This window comes from Dipodomys merriami, unplaced genomic scaffold (assembly GCF_024711535.1).
Source record: "Dipodomys merriami isolate MVZ:Mamm:240054 unplaced genomic scaffold, mDipMer1.0.p SCAF_21, whole genome shotgun sequence".
Lineage (NCBI taxonomy): Eukaryota > Metazoa > Chordata > Mammalia > Rodentia > Heteromyidae > Dipodomys > Dipodomys merriami.
In genome coordinates this window covers 16157244-16174592 of record NW_027203493.1, presented here as the reverse complement: position 1 = coordinate 16174592, position 17349 = coordinate 16157244, and the positions used below count along the sequence as shown (strand labels likewise).

Sequence of the window (17349 nt, the reverse complement as noted above, 5' to 3'; positions counted from 1 at the left end):
TACAGGTATGTTCCACTATACTCAGTCTCCTCCCCATCCTCCCCTCCTATTTTTTAAAAAATTTCTATCTTCCTTTGTGCTGCATATGTCTTTCTATTAATATTTGCTAATTTAGGGGGAAAATCATTAATGACCCTACCCCACTTTCCTTTCCTCTTTTCTTTCCTTTCCTCTTTTTTTCTTCCTTTCCTCTTTTCTTTCTTCCTTTCCTCTTTTCTCTCTCTTTTATTTCTGTGTGATTGAGTTCTACTATGGAATCTAAGTGGAAGTAATAGAACCTACTACTAGATCTGGTCCATAGGAATCTTCCACAGAGTACTCCTCCATGTTCTTTTCCCTTTGCTGACCAAAATGATGCTAACAAATTTGGAAGTCATATGTTGGGAAGCTAAATTCTCCATTCTTGCCTACAACCCTATTTATTCAGAAATGATGAAAACTGTTAAGATAACTGCAAAACAAACTTCTGCATATTGAAACCTTTATACTTTAAGTCAATTTATTAACGGTTAAAATGAAAAGAGAATATGAAAGCACAAATGCATCTAAACGTGGGGTGAAAGATGGGCTAGAGAATGGCAAGAGAAGATAGTTAAGGAAGGATGAGTCAATAGCAGCTACTGTTTTTTTGGATTCTGTTGTATTCCAAGTCATATTGCAAGTCAAATAGATGCGTCACTGCCTTGTATATTTCAATTTTCATAATAATTATCTGCAACATTAAATAAGGAACATAAGCTGAATGAGGTTGAGTAATTTGCAAATAAGATGTACATGATTAATCCATCAGTGACTTTTTTCCCTTCTGACCTCAAGGATATAGGAATCTTTCTTATCACAATGATCTAAGGGGCCCCTACTTATTTTAGGAGCTACCCACAAACACCATTCCACTGCAATCAGCGAAAATTCAGATTTCTCACCCTGACTAGCAAAGCTGTGCAAAATCTGGGTCTTGTCCTTTTCAATCTCATTTCCTGCTATTTTCTTTCTTGTGCTCTCAGCTCAGCTACATGAGTCTTTGATGCCTTCTCAAAACCGCCTAAATCCTCACCTCCAGTCTTTACATTTGCTATATCTCTTCAAAGCTTTTCTCTCCTATTTGTGCAAATTTAGCTCAATTTTCACCTCTTCAGTCAGAATTATGCAACTTAGGAAAGTTCTCCTGCACTTTCTACCACTTCCTCAATGATAATGAAATACTAGTTAGCCCTTTTTCTTTTGTTTCCCAGTATTTAGAGTAATGCTTAAAACATAAAGGTACTTGCTAAACACATCTTGAACTAAGGAAGGCAATTGATATGCCAATCCTGATCTAGCTCATTATCTCTTTGAGGATAATGGTCCTCTTCAGCATTGAGTTATACTTGATGCTTAGCCCATGTATATACAAAAAAGAATCTATTAAGTTCATGTCTGATGATTAGAATGCTTTTATGGTAGATTTGTGTGTGTGTGTGTGTCTTTTGTTTTGCCTTCACCCTTACTCTATCAATATGTCTCTTTCTCTCTCCTTCCCCCTCCTTCCTCACATCCTCTCCTAATTAAGTTCAGTTCAACAAGTCTCTCACCCACGCAGCTCTGTCTAGAGTAGCAGTCTTCTGTGATTGGGGAACAGGGTCCAACAATAAAATGGGGTTACACCTGGCCTTACTTCTCTGTTCTCTGCCTACTCTGTTTTTCTGCAAGTGTTGACTCTAAGCCCAATCAGGACTCAGCTAGAGGGTATTACTGGTATATTGAAACCCAAAGTTTTTACCTTTTGAGTGTTTTGAAGAGAAGAAGCTGTTACTGTCTTTGAAATAGACTGTGAGGCATGTTCAGGCAGAAAGGGACTTTCTGGCAAAGGTCTGGGAATACATAACTCCGAAGACCTGCCATTCATGTTGATTGGCATGCAACTGTAGACAAATCAAGGGATGTCTAGTTTCTGCTACAGTAAAGAAGTGATAATTGAATAGAATTCGAATGAAATTGAATGATACTGAGTAGGGGTTGTAAGTCATCCAAGTAATGAGAAGGGCAAGGCTGAGAAGATCTGAGATTTACACTCAAGTACTGAATTTAAATTCCAGTAGTAATCACATCTACCATCCATTTAAGACTCTTCTTTCTACTTTTATAGAATGGAGTGGTGTCCTCTATATTCATCAAGTCTTTTATCTGCAGGAAACAGAAGCCAGAGTAAGCTAACGTAAGCAGAATGAAGAGGATTAATTGTAAGACACAAAAAGTAACTTATAGTACCCAAGGAACCTGTAGAAGTTTAGTATTAAGAAGGATTTTCTGTTTTCTCAGTTTCTGTTTTATCCTCCTTTCTCCTGCTTCTCTATCCATGCAAATGGAAGCAGCTGCCTCATAACTCTTACGTTTGTGTGATAAATATTCAAACCCACTCCAATCTCAAATTTCAAGAAAATTCTGATTGGTCATACTTATATCAGGTGTGAAACACAGGTCAGTCGCAATTATGGCTTCCAAGAGCTGCTTTTCAGTATCAGAGAAGGTATAATAACTTGTGGGTTAGCCAACAACCCAGAAAGTGTCTTGAATAAGCCCGTAAGCACTATATGTAGAGAATGGTGTTCATTTCTAGTCAGAATCAGCTATCTGGTGATAATTCTCTAAAGAATAAGGATCAGTAGTACTCTGGAAAGCTCAAATTGTCTCACTAGTGCTAAATATCTGATAATTTTCAGGAAGCTGTGGAAATCAACATACTCAATGCTCTGTTTCCCAATCCTAAGAAAAGATTTCTATGTTCCTTTAAAAAAAAACTGTCTAGAATGAAATTCAGTACAGATTAATTTTGACTGCATTGATTTAGCACTATTTATAGAATCAGAAAGAGATACAAACTTGTCTTTTTATCTGTCAACAGGAATGACTGGCTAAGTAAAATAAAATGGTGGCTTTGGACTAGACATTTAACCTTCCTGAACCTCAGCTTAATCTGTACAGAGGGAATTAACATTTCAAGGAATACTGTGGGCACTTTTTCTTTACTTTGATTGATTGCTCCTTTTGGGGGAAATCAACTCCTTGAAAGAATTGAATACTGTTCCTTTAAAAGAATCTATTATGGCCCGCTGCATTTGTAAACCCACAATTCCATTATTTGGTCTTCAACTTCTCAGCCTTACTCTGCACACTCCTATTCACATTTAGTTTAGATTTGACTTTTCGTTGTTTAGGAAGAATAAGATATATACTACTAATCAAAAGCCATCAGGCTGCAGTATTTCAACAACAACAAATCCTAACCTGCCAGGGTGAGCAATGATTTGAGTCTACTGTAGTCTTACTCAACCAGTTATCCCAGATGTGACATTGTTGCTTGCATGTACTTAGAAATTATCACAGTGTCTAAGTGCTTTTACCTATCAACTTCTATGATTCCTGGAACTCTCCCCATATGCCATGTCGGGAAGGAAGCGACTGCCAGTTATTTATGTAATGCTTATTTATGTAGCACCATAGAGAAGTCAGAGACTGAGATTTGTTAGCCACTGAGACTGAGTGTGTGCTGGTGGCTGACCTCCCCCTGCTCTCAGCCAGAGGGTGGGCGATTCATTATTCATCCCACCATGAATCAGGCACCCCAGGAAGGGTCCTCATGCTTTCTTTCACCTCCACACTCAAGCTATAAAAGAGGCCTATTACCCTCATTTAGAATCTGAATCTCCCAAAGGTCAAGTCTGATAAGAGGAGAGCCGGTGTTCAGACCAGGGATTTCACAGTCCCAGGCTCCTGAATGTATTCTGTTTTGTTTTATATTATTTTTTTTTTCAAACAGTGTGATCACCTGTCAACCCAGATCGATTCAAGTTCTCCTTGCCAGCTTCCCATATCCTATAGTTTTGGTTTTTACAGGTGGCTGGTACCACATACAACAGATATAGAATATCTAAAATTAATGGTTTGGAGGAATTGAACCTTTTCTGAGGCTCAAAGATGTAGGACATGGCTTAATGTGACCCTCCATGTGGGCGGTGTGTGTTTGGAAAGGGGATAGAAGGGGGCTCAGAGAGGTGAGCCAGGGATTCCCAAGGGCTGGTGTTGACTCAGGTCTGTAATTTGAAATGAGTCATTTCTGGCATGGGGGCAAACTGCCTCAGCCCCTCACCAAACTATCGGGAAGAGACCGGCAAGAGACTCCCCTCTGGGAGAATCACCCTAATAATAAACGTTAGCCAGAATTTGCATGTCCCTCTGTAGTTTGCAAAGCATTTTCAACTTCTCCCCCTTTAAAAAAGTCTTTATTGGTAGTATTGTTTACTAGAATTCCAAAATGGACCAGCATTTGTGGTTACCTAGTTCGGTGGATTTTTATAGATTTTGGGAATAAGAATCCTTTGTCCAAATAAAATCTTCCACAATATTGTAGTACATAAAACAGAACTTTCAGAGGGATGACATGGGACAGGCCAGGGACAGCCCATACTGAAGCCATGTTTCTTAGGGATCTCCAAACAATTTCCAGGTAGACATCCCTAGGTGTTAAGATCCACCCATCCCCCAGTACACTCAACATGAAACCCCTCTGGGCTGCTTCCTCATTAGAGCCTGAAGCCCCTAGTTGCTTTAAGAAGGTGACCTTCCCAGCTATTGACACACTTCTCAAAGTGCTACCTTGGAGGCAAGAACTCAACTCAGAGCTGCTATCTTCATTTTAGACCAACAGTCTCTTGAATCATGGTTGCCAGCACCTGAGGGTTTAGGGAGGAGGTTCAGATGGAGAGTTTTATCCCCACATACTTATCCTAAAAATGCTATAAGACACAAGTTTCTCTCCAGCTGAAAACCCCCATTAGACAACTCTGGAAATACTGAATGCCACAGAAGTGAACTCGATGGTCAATTTTACATTATGTGTACTTTAATATAATATTTTTAAAAACTTACATTTTTAAATTCTTATAGGAACTTGGACAAATTACAATTCCCTTAAACAGTTTACAGTGTCCTACTGTCTCCCACCCAGTCTCTTTAGCTGATTTAATATTCCAGTGTATACATATATACATACATATATTTATGTGCATATAGTTTACTATGTACATATATGCATATATCTAGTGTTTAATACATAGCTAGTATTTAATACATATTAATGCATGTATTTAATGCATATATCTAGTATTTAATACATGTATTTAATACATCTAGTATTTAATATATTTAATACATCTAGTATTTAATATATTTAATACAAATGCTTTAATTCTCACTGATTGTATAAAGCAGCACAATTAACTATTATTAAGCCCATTGTATATTTGAGGATACTGACACATACAAGGGTCCTTGCCCCCTTCAAGGTCATATAATACTAAGACAAAACTTGACCATGAACATTCTGTTCCTAAATCCTTGCTTTTCTTCACTACAGACTACTGCTGGCGGTGACCTGTTCCTGTAGGTTCTGTATAGTTATTCCTCTTTCTAAACCTAGTTCAATTATCATCCCCCATGGGAAATCTCTCTAGTCTGACCCAGGAAGGCATGGGGTTCCTTGCTCTGGATCATAGGACTGATGGCACCCTGAATAACATGTAGTCATCCATCAGCATCCCAGGGTGTTAGTTCTAGGTCTTCCCTGGGGATACCCAAACCTCCAGATGTGCTTTCTTCATATGGATTGGTACAGTATTAGAGTACACACTATATACATTCCCCCATAGACCTTAAATAATCTCTAGGTAACTTATAATACACACATCAGTTATATGCAAAACATTGTTAAGATGTATTGCTTAAGGGAAAATGTGTATTTTTAGTACAGGTGCAATTTTTCCCCCAAATATTTTTAAATCTACAGAGAGCTGATTTTTATCTTACAACCTATTTCACACTGTGGGTAATAACTTCCTTGTGAGCCTGATTGCTTACCTGAGAATGAGGACTCTGAAGACAAGGCCAGGGATTATTTTTCTTGGTACCTATGTGTTTGATGAGTGAATGGATGGGTGGCTGACTGGCTGTGTTTCTCGCAGCTTTTCATTTCTTTCAGTAAATTACAAAAACCTTCCCTTCTGTCAGAAGTTCTTCCATGGTTCCTTCAAGGTCTTGCTAGAGCCACTGCTAACCACTTGCATGTCCGTGGATCTCTTTGGATAAGAAGTCTGTTCTGATTTACCTTCAATGGTTTGCATTAAAATAATACTGCTTTTGAGTTCCAAATATTACCTCATCATAACTGAATACGGAATTACGACTCAAAAGATGAATTTTCCGCTTTTAAAGAAAATGCCCATCTCTACCCCTCTGAGATTTACTGGTTGGAATAAGTACACTGATGTTTGCATAGCTCTCATAGGAGTGTAAATGGGAGGGAGGATTGGATGTGTGGCTGGGTAGGAGAAAGGGTAATATGGTGATGGATATGTTGACAATGGATGAAGAGTGGGTGGGCGGATGGGATGTGGGTGGATGGAGAAGAGGGCATGAGAAGATGCCACTTAATGTAGAGATGTGAAAAAAAGATGTAGAAAAGGAGGGATGAGAAGATGTACAGTGGGTGGATGGATGGAGGAACTGGTTAGGTTAAAAAAGGATGGACCGTTGGATCCGCGAATGCTACGGACAGATAATGGTTGGCGGGGGAATGGATAGTTCTAGAAGAATGTGTAAAAGGATAGGTAGAAGGACACGTAGAAGGAAGTGTATTTGAAGGATGAATGGGTGTGGGTGGGTGGAAGGATAAAAATTCCATTCTGGGAGCAATGAGTGAACACCCCCATGGCTGGCCACCACCCAGGAGTCGGGGCAAGAAGCTGGACTTTCTCTGTGGAGAAGAAAAAAAAGGAGGCTGAGTTCTCTGGGAACTCTCCCGCCGTCCCTCCACCCCGCCCTCCTCCCCCACCACACACACACTAAGCGATGGCCTGGGAAAGCCCCACCATCCAGGGCAGGCTCTCCCCGCCTCCTCTCCCAGGACGTCCAGCAGCCTGGGAAATCCAGAGACTCATCCCTCCCCACCCCCCCCCCCCCCAGCCAGATTCCAAGAAGTTGAGCGGGGAAAGACGAGGCGGGAGGCTGAACTCAGCGGGGAGAGGCGGCCCTCCATCACCGGGCAGCAGCAGGGGCGGGCTGGCGGGAGAGGGGAGACAGGTGCGTCCTGGGGCGCACCGGGCAGAGGGTGACGGGGCGACGCCGACGGCCCACCGTCCACCCCGCACCCGCCGGGGCAGCCCCTACTCAGAACAGGGCGGGGACAGAGGGGCAGCGAAGGCGGGCCAGTACCTCTTTAAACCTCCCCTGGCTGCTTAGTCACAGCCCCCTCGCTTTGGGTGTGTCCTGCGAGCGCTCCCTCCCTCCCTCTTAGATCACTCTTCCAACCCTCGAATAAAAACGGCAGCCAACTTCCGAGGCGGCCTCATTGCCCAAGGCCCCCAGCCTCTGACAGGTCCGGTCCTTCCTCCTCCTTCTCCTCCTCCTCCTCGTCCCCGTCCTCTGCCAGTCCCCGGGGGGACCCACCCCAGTGCACCGCGACCCTCCGGTTCCACTCGATCCCTCGCTTCGCTCCCACACCATGAACAACTTTTGGTGGCACGCAGCTTGGGGACTCTACTGCTTGGTGCAACTGAGCCTGGCGCAGACACAGATCGGTGAGTGAGCGCTGCTGCTCGGGCAGCCGGTGAATGGGAGCCTAGAAGTGCCCAGATCTGCCCTGCCCGCAGCCCCACTAGCTGCGTCCGTCCCTGGAAGGGAGGCGAAACTGCCGTCTAGTGGGAGCTAGGGAGACTTGGATCGGGTTCATTCAGGAAAGCAGGGCTGAGGATTTGCGCTAAGCTGTCGGAGGAGAAGCATGGTGTTGGGAAGCACCAGTTTTTTCTTTCTTTGTTTTGTTGAAAGGAAAAGAGAAAAGAGGAGGAGAAAGTTTGCTGGGCAGGCTGCCGGCGCGCGCGGCTTTGGGCGAGGTCGCTAGCGCCTGAGCACATGGCAAGCAAGTAACTGTACTGGATGCGTGCGGCTGTGGACTGAGAGGACCCTGGGCTCCATGGATTTCTCGCCCTCTTTGGCTGGGCTGTGCCAGGCTGGCTGGGAAAATTGCTGGTGTCTAGATCGGTGGTAGTCGGGGCGGGGGAGAGGCGGGGTGGGGGCGCTGCTGTCAGCCAGGTGGCCAGAAAGCTGCTAGGGGAGAACAGTTGACCTTGGGCTTCCCAGGGAAGAGGCGAGTAGCGCGCCCCCCTCCCCAACTCCTCACCCCCCCGGGCCGAGTTTCAGCTCTAGCCAATGACCACTGTATGGCTTGTGGGGAGCTTGCAGTATCTCTGTGGTGAAGATTCCAGTCTAAGTCAGCCGGGACACCTAGGAGAAACCATGGCTGGACCAATCCTTCTAACCTCCTACTACTGCCAGTGAGTCTGGGAGAAATCTAAATGTTAAGGTGGCCCATATCAGGGACCACAGCAGAGACCTCAATATCCCATCCAAACAGGATTTAGTGACTTTTGCTAGTTGTGGAGGGGAAGGGCTTCCCGTGAAGGTTTCCAGCTGGCTCCCCATCTAGTGTTCCCTTTCTTTGTCTGTATAGGAGCAGATAATTACATGGCTGATTTGCTTATCGCTAGCAAAATTAATTTTTTCTTTTAAGAAGTGCCAGCTGGGTCATTAAGCCAGCCTATGGTGGATTCTCCTCAGCAAGTATTTATTAAATCCACATGGAAGAGGGAGTAACAGGCAAGAGATTCCCTCTGCCCTGGGTGTCTTCAACTAGGAAGAGGTAGGGATTTAGAAATTTGATTTCTGAAGCTGAAGTAACATGAACAATAGTAGTAATAATAGCTCTCCAAACTAGCTGATTCTTTTCACAGTTTGCACTGCAACCGGCTCTGGGTTAAATCCTTTACATGTTATCTCATTTTACCCTCACAGTGGCCCAGTGAGAACTATCTGCTAATTAGGCCAGTTTTACTGGAGGGACCAGAAGATTCAGAGAGGTTTAGTAACTTGCAGGTATTCACACAGTCAGAGGTGAGGCTGAATAAAGTTCACTGAGGTCCAGAGCTTAGATTTAGAATGGGCTAGAAGGCATGGGATAGACCAAGTAGGGAAGGAATGGGGGGATGGGGGAATTCAGATAGAGTGGAGGCCCTGGGGGAAGTTCTAAAGGGAACTGGTGCTCAGAGGTGGGAGAGAGGAGGGAAAAGGGGCAGGGAGGGCTTGGGGACTTCCTCAGAGGAAAGAGGCTGTGCAGGTTTCTTATTGCTTCTAGGGAAGTTTGTTGGCAAGCTACCACTGTCTTTTGCTTTGTTTCTGAGGATTCAAACTCAAGGCTCTCCCCACTGAAAAGCCCTCCCCTAGTTCTTAAGGGCCACCCTGACACTCAAGGCTCTCCTAGAAACCATGGGGCTCCCTCCAACCTTGGTTTTGCAAGGTCCCTTTGGGCAGCAGCATTCGAAGAAAGCACAGTGGAGTGCCAGCAGCGGTGACTGCCTGAGCTCTGGCTTTCACGTGCTTGTAAGTTTGCTAGAAAGGAACTGAGACTTGGAAAGGAGACATGACTTAGCAGAAGGTTTAGTGGCTCAGCCAGCAAAGGGGAAAGGAGAAAAGGGAGGGTGGAGGAAAGGCACTGTGGTTGCTCTTTTCTGGGAGTGATGGGCTTCAGAAAACCATTAGGAAATTTTGGAAACTGTCCAGCCTTTGTTTGCTTTTGGTTTGTGCTGGTACTGAGGCTTGAACTCAGGACCTCACACTCTGACTTGCCTTTTATACTCAAGGCTCTGCCACTTGAGCCAAACTTCTGGCTTTTGGCTGGAGATAAGCTTTGAATGGAGATCAGATTGTTGGAGATAATTTTATCCTATTGTCTTCCTCGGCTGGCTTTGAATCCTGATCCTCAGATCTCAACCTCCTGAGCAGCTAGGATTAAAGGCGTGAGTCATCTACACCCAGCTGGTCTAGTCTTTGTATCCGAAATCAAAAAATATAGAAGTAGCCAAAGGCGGTTAAGGAATACTGGACTCATCAACTCAGAGCTGGAGAACAGGTATCTAGAATGAGTGTGCACAGATCTACTTTCCCCTGTGAAGAGAGGTCACAACCAGGGAATTACACCCCTGGTATTGAGTAAGTGGGGGTGCTTCTCAGAGCCCTGGGGCTTGGGATTGGCTCACAACTTTCCCACTGAGTATTAGAGGTGCCTCCTCCTGCCGGGAGTTCAAGCTTTGGCTATGTTTTCCCATGGGAAGAAACTAGGAAGCAACCCCCTGTCATTTAATTCAGTTATTTCCCCTGGCACACGGTGGAGATCTACTTCCTACAAAGAAAGCATCTTGACCAGTGCAGGTGTTATAGGCTTGCAGCCGGTAGGAAAAGGTTCCATTTTCTTCCAACTCACCCCCCATGTAGGAGGGGCTACTGGGATACCAAAATTCCTAGTTTATGACTACTCTCTAGTCCATTCATTCAAGAAAAAACTAATTCAGTGTAGGAGACTCAGAGATGGATATGCTAAGGATCATTTAGTAAAACCCCTCCTTTTTCCGAAGAGGAAGCAGATCATGAGAAAGAAATGGGCTGGTGACTTCCTTTCTGAGGGACTGTCTCACATTCATTTTCTGAAGTAACCCTGTTTTGAGGGTTGTAAGATCCCCACCCTACCCCCTCCCACCCCTGACTGTGATAAGGGATCCTGTGTTCTTTAACACCTCAAATTCTATCTCACACACTCATGACAACTGTGTGTTTTCCTTGACAATACACCCACTTTGAGTTTAATATAATAATGATGTCTGTGTCTTCCCATAATGCAAAGTTATTTGAAAAAGATTCAGTGTCTCATTGTAAAACTCCTGAAACATCACTGGGTGGTTAAGGAGCACTCATGTTTTAAAAACCTGCCAGTCTGCTATGGACTCAGATGGTCCAGCACAAAGTATTGTCCTAAGACCCTCCCTAGGAAATATCTCCTGTTGAGTACTGACTCTATGTTAGGCATTGAACTGGTGATTAGCATAAGTTGTCTTAATTACCCCCTGTGTGCTAGCCCTATGTGCTAGTATCACCCCCCCCACAATCTGGTGTGTGTGTGTGTGTGTGTGTGTGTGTGTGTGTGTGTGTGTGTGTGTGTGTATGTGGTGTGTGGTATGTGTGTGTATCTCAGTATGGTACTGACCTCAGGACTTTATATTGTCACTCAAGGCTGGTACTGTACCCCTTGAGCTATACTTTCCCTTCACTTCTTGTACTAGTATTTTCTTGGGTTTTATTTGTTCGTTTTTTTTTTTTTTTGTCAGGTGTAGGGCTTGAACTCTGGGCCTGGGTGCTGTCCCGGAGCTCTGCCAGTGCTCTACCACTTGATCCACAGCACCACTACTGATTTTCTCATGGTTAATTGGAGAGAAGAGTCTCATGGACTTATCTGCCCGAGCTGGGCTGGTTTAGAACCACAATCCTCAGATCTCAGAATCCTAAATAGCTAGGATGACAGGTGTGAGCCATCAGCACCCGGCTACTAGTATTTTCTTAACTCCATTTTCTTGATCAAGAAATGAAGACTCATAGGCCAGATGCTGATGGCTCATGCCTGTAATCCTAGCTACTCAAAAGACTGAGATCTAAGGATCTGAGCAAGAGAGCTCAGGGACCATGCAAGACCCAGAAAGATGACGTGGTTTGTCCGAGAACACAGCAGTGCAGTGGGGACTTGCCATTGTCTAATGTCACTCCAGTTAGACTTCAGTGCTGTTTCCATTTGTTATTTCTTTGCCTTTGGAAGACTATGGACATTGAGTATGGGTCTCCGACCCTCCATGTCCCCTTTGGCCTTTATGGCCTGGAGGGAACGGCTTTTCACCCTCGCAAAGGCTGTGGGCTCTTGGCTGCCCTGCCCTGTTCTGACCTGTCTCTCCTTAGGTTTGGCCACAGCTGTCAGAGATGCCAACCTAGTTATTTGTTGCTAAAATAAGTCAATTTCCTTATCAGAGTCCAGCTGCCCTCTAGACATGCTCTCATTTGCAGCCTTGGAAAACAGGGAGAGGCTGCTTCTCATCTTAGAGACAAGTTGGGGCAGTGCTCTGTGCCTGAACATTAAGAAAGAGGCCCTAAAGACATTCTCACACTGCCCCTGCAGGCATTTCAGATGCAGTGACCCACACAATCCCTAGTCTCATGCTCACTGGTGGGTTGGCTTGCCTGTGCTCCCAGTAAGGGGAAGTATTGAGGTACCAGGCAGTGGGTTGACATGGTCCTCTATAATAGTCAAGGATATTAGCAGGGCATTGGTGGCTCATACCTCTAAATCCTAGTTACTCAGGAGGCTGAGATCTGTAGATCATGGTTTAAAGCCAGCTAGGGTAAGAAAAGTCCATTCAACTCCAATTAACCATCAAAAAGCCAGAAATGGAGGTGTGGCTTAAGTGGTAGTACACAAACGAGCCTCGAACAACAACAAAAAAGCTAAGGGACATCACTCAGGCCCTGAGTTTAAGCCCCGTTCTCTCTCTCTCTCTCTCTCTCTCTCTCTCTCTCTCTCTCACACACACACACACACACACACACATACACAATGTTAAGGATGTTAAGGATCTTGGAGCAAAACCAAATGTGAAGCTCTCAATGACACATGGCCACTCAAGAGAGATATCAAAATCAGACTTCGGGGGCTGGGAAGGTGGCTCAGTGGTAGAGCACTTGCCTTGCATGCTCGAGGTCCTGGGTTCGATTCCTCAGCACCACATAAGCAAAAAGAAAAAAGCCGGAAGTGGTGCTGTGGCTCAAGTGGTAGAGCGCTAGCCTTGAGCTGAAGAGCTGAGGGACAGCGCCCAGGCCCAGAGTTCAGGCCCCACAACCGGACCCAAAAAAAAAAAAAAATCAGACTTCGGTGTTAGAGGCTTTCAGATGGACAGAAGTGGGTGGAGGGGAGCTGGGAAAAAGACAATGGCCACAATTGTGTTTCCTCAGTAACTTTGTTTCAGCAGACCCCACCCAGAGCCAGAGAGGGAAGTGTTTCTTATGAAAGAATGGACCCAAGCTGGTGGTGCATGCTGCCCTCACTGCATGGTTTTCAAAGGGGATCTTTGCTACCTCAGAGGGAAGAAATTCAGGCTTTGCACACCAAGTAGCAGATGACTCAATTTCCTTTGTGTCTGCTTGAATAGGGACACAAGGGTTGGTTAGGAAAATCTATACATTTGAGCTCCACAGGCCATTCACTTGGCAAGTTGAAATTTGTCTTTAAAAAGTGTGCTTATTCCAAACTGGCCAAGAAGGAGTTAGGGAACCAGAGGAAATGAAGAGGTGTTTCTCTTCCTTGCCTTCCACAGCCTTACAGGAACTCCTGATAGTCGCGATTAGATCTCATACACTTTTTGTGGTCCCTGACCACAAGTGCTAGCCCTTAGTGGTGACCCGTAATTGTTGAAATGAAATGAATTTTTAGAATATAGAAATAACTATATGCACCTAAATAGAAGTATACTGGCCATCACATGAAACTGCAAGTGAATTTATATGCTTTTGACAATAGTGGTAATTTCTGTGTTGCTCTGGGCAGGGCTAAGAATGGGCATGGATAGTTGGCCATCTGCCTAAGGATTGGCTCAGGTTTGGTCTCCCCAAGCAGAGACCTCACTCACTGTCTGTTTGTGGCTTTAGTGGCTACTGGCTGTGATGCCAGTTGAAAGACGGAATAACTGGATAGTTGAGCAGAGATGGGAATAAGAGAGCCAACTGCCAAAGGTGTAAGAGTGTTTCAGAGTTTAAACCTCAAAATAAAACACTCCTCAGCACTGGTCAGCTTGGAGGTTTAATGATTATTGCTGTTCTTGAGAGTGACATCCTTATGTGAGAACCCCGTACCCCTCAAACCCCTGTACATGCTTCTGGAGGGTAGTGGTGATTGAGAGAGAAGCAGATCGATTTTGCAGAAAATTCTTCCCATCTTCTACCAGCTGCTGTCTAACCTGGAACTGTTGTAGCCTCCAAAAGGTTTAAGTCCATCAAGAAGCCTGGCACATGACAGGGAGCACATTTCCCTCCTCTCCATGGACCTTGCCAAGTGGAAAGCTGCCAACAGCCAGGGTAGGTGGGTCCTATCTCCCAGTGGCATCACTGCCTGGTGAGACTCTGAGGTAGGGAATCATACAAGTTCAGGGGATGGGTAGAGAAACTCACAGAGTCATTGCTCCCTGCGTTTGGGGTGGCCCCAGCTGTCTAGGTGTGCCCTCCTGAGCAAGTATCCCTCCTAAGGCAAGTGTGGGCATATGGATACACATCCCGGGGTGAGTGAGGAGGGACTGAGTCACCCAAAGGTGATTTGCAAAACTCAGGTCCCCAAAAAACTTCCTCAAGGTCTTCAGCTTTTGAGAGTAAAGGTTAATTGCAAGACTCCAGGGGGAGAGGGAAAGGTTGCTCACATGACTGGTGGTTTTTGAACATTTATTATGGTGTCATTGCAGGATGCACTTGGTGATGGTTCTAAGTTCATGGTGCTAGAGAGCTCTTATACCTTTTGCATTTGCTTTGCTGTAGCTAGTGGCATATTTCTGAGATTTATTGTTACTATTAGTAATAGCGGCTAGCACAGAAAGTTGATTAGATGTCGTTGACATTCTCAAGCTTTCTGTGCAGCAACCAATTTAATTCATGCACCAATCTCATGAAGACTGCTATTACCATTCTTCTTTTACCTACAAAGCAACTGAGGCACAGGGAATTTAAACAGCATGGCCAAGGTCTCAATTTGGGAAGTAATACAGTAAAAATACAGCATTTGAACAGTTACTAAATTGCAGTAATTGTCTTCATACATTAAGATACAACAATACTCTAGGAACCTAAGTGATTATACCTAGTAGTACTATGGTGGTGTTTTTTTTTTTTTTTAATTAAGAAAAACTGTTTAGGAATCAGTTGTGGAGAGGGTGATGACAAGCAGATTGGCTTTGCCTTCCATTTTTAAACATGTCTGAGGAGGGGACTGGAGTTGGAAAAATGGAGGAGAAAGAAATGGTAATGGAAACTTCTTCCCATTCATGCTCTGAGTGGCTCATTCATTCCCCTCACTGAATAGGAGCTTGAAGCTTTTGTATGTCCTGGGAAGTTGAGGAGGACTCCGTACTGAAAGGGATGGTGAATTGAGTTGGTTGTTCATTATCACTTCATTATTTCTCACCTGGTTGAAGGGTGGAGGTTGCTGATTGGCATTTTTCCATCATTAAATACTGACTTGTGATTGGACAAAGCAGGGAAATAAGTCAGCTGAATAGTAGCAAAATCTTTGCCTTCTACTTAAGGGTCTTTAGTTCCATGGCCTTCTCTGTAGCAGTTGGAATTGATGAGGAAAGGAAGGGAACTGAAAGGAGACTTTTCTCAGGTCAGGCCACACGACCCAGTGCACAAAAAACAACCCAAAGTAGAAGGGTACTCAAGTCTTTCCACCCTGTGCTAGCCCAAACCACATGGTCTTCATTTGTTTGGTCTAGCAAGTGAACAAGTAAGTTTCTCTGGGTGCCCCTGGCTGAAAAAACAAGCCACCAAAGAAGGGAGAAGGCAAAACCCATGGGGGACATCTGACTTAGTGACCTTAACAATGCTGAATGAGCCCAATTAAAAAAAAAAAAAAAAGCAAAGTCCATCAGAGCTGAGCATCATCACCATTGCAGTGTCTGCAAAAGATCAGCTGACCTAAGCTCTGCAGCCACCAACGAATTGTGGGGTCTTCAACTGCTAGGAGAGGACAAGCGCTCTGTAAGAGTGCAATTAAGAATTTAGGTGAATCTAGCTGAAGTAGGTCTTTGCATTGAATCCTCGGTGGTGAAGCTGGTTGTTTTCAGGTTAACAGCTTAAGAAGTCGGGCTCATCCCTTTAGGCACTTCTAAGTGATATTCTATTTTCCTGAGATATACTAGTTGTTCCTTCTGATAATTATTTCTTGAACAAAGACATTCAAGGGCTATCTCTTCGGTGTGTAATAGTTCTAAAGTTTCTTAGGGAAAAGCCTAGGCCTCTTTATCTTTTAGTATGCACTGTAGCTCTCAGCTGTGGACACATTTCCTCACCCTATAGTAAGTGCTCAATAAATATTTAGATTGTTGACTGAGTGAATAACATTCCTCCACTTGACTCAACAAAGCAGCCTCTATCATCTACCATTAGTGGTTGATTGCTATAGGCTTTGGCTAATTCTTTTTCAACTTTTATTTCTCTTTCTGGTCTATTTTTTTAAAAACATTTTTTCAGCTAGTGCTCTTTGTAGAGAATCTCAAGCTCTTTTGAAATCTCTTTTCTCATCATACTCTTCAGTTTGTATGTGAATTTGTCTTGAGGTTTGACACATTAGGCAAAGCAGGAGTTATTTGGAGCTCATTGTGTTTTGTCTCCTAGAATAGAGATCTTGATTTCCTGTAAGGTCTGGCCCTGTTAGCCTTTACCTTTGCAACTGGCCATCTGGCCAAAATCATGCCCTTAGATAAAAGATGTTAGCTTTAAGTCACTACATGATAAAGGAAAAAAAGAATAGAAAAGTGTTTTTCAAACATTAGCTGACAAAACTAGACTAAAGCTCTTCTCTATGAGCAGATATTAAGTGTAGGGCAGAAAGGATGAGAGGTCCTGGCTCCAGAGAGCGGTTGGTGAAGAAGCATAAAGACCATGAAACAAACCCCTCTCTGCTGTTCAAGAGTACCATGAGCTAAGGCGGTGGCAGGTGTTAAGTGTCTAGAATGAAACTTAACACATGATTTCTAAAGCAATGTGTCTAGCACAGGAAGCTCCCCAAGAATAGAAATGGTTTTTATTGTGTTGCTGTTCTCCATTACCGAAGCATTTTGTGATGTTGAGCGAATCTCTTCACTGCTCTCTTGCCTCCATTTTTCCTTGTGTAAAATGAGGGTGGATTCTGGTAGATTTCCAAAGACTTTGCCTGGCCTTGTGTTGTATACATTCACCACCCTGTGGGCCCACTAAGACCCTAAAACTCCATAAAACTTGGTGGCAAAATTAACAGTACTATAATGTAGTGCCAAAAAAAAAGTGATGTCTGGTTTGTATTAAATGTCAGAAGTGAATTATTAATCCACTTCAGAAACAGGCATATGGGACCAGTTACACTGTGAATGGCACAATATAAATGACTTGTAGCGATTACATACTGTCCATAGAAATTCTCCAACTACCCTGCTATGTAAAGAGAGGACAGATGAAGAAGTGCAGGTGGGAGAGGTTTACGTGTCCCACAAAGGCAGCTTACACCACAGCCCCAACAGGATCTTAATGCAATGCTCCCTACCTCAAACTGTGTTAAAAAAAAAAAAAAATTAGTTTGGGTGGCCAGAAAAACCAACTCCTGAAATAAGAGAAAAGATTGTGTCTGTCACTTGAAGTTTCATGAGTACCTTGGAT

At 44.0% G+C, this 17349-nt stretch overlaps 1 protein-coding gene across 7 annotated transcripts in view; it reads left to right on the top strand.

Annotated features, from left to right (window-relative positions):
* Positions 1-7328: 7328 nt before the first annotated feature.
* Positions 7329-17349, top strand: part of Cd44 (CD44 molecule (IN blood group)) — an 85672-nt gene continuing 75651 nt past the window's right edge. For 2 of the 7 annotated variants that reach the window (XM_070032596.1, XM_070032598.1), the window contains exon 1: positions 7330-7610. In XM_070032596.1, the coding sequence (XP_069888697.1) occupies positions 7535-7610 (76 nt within the window). In that variant the 5' untranslated portion in view covers positions 7330-7534. Of the gene's footprint in view, positions 7611-17349 lie in introns of all 7 variants that reach the window. The other 5 variants (XM_070032595.1, XM_070032597.1, XM_070032599.1 and 2 more) reach the window with 5 other exon arrangements.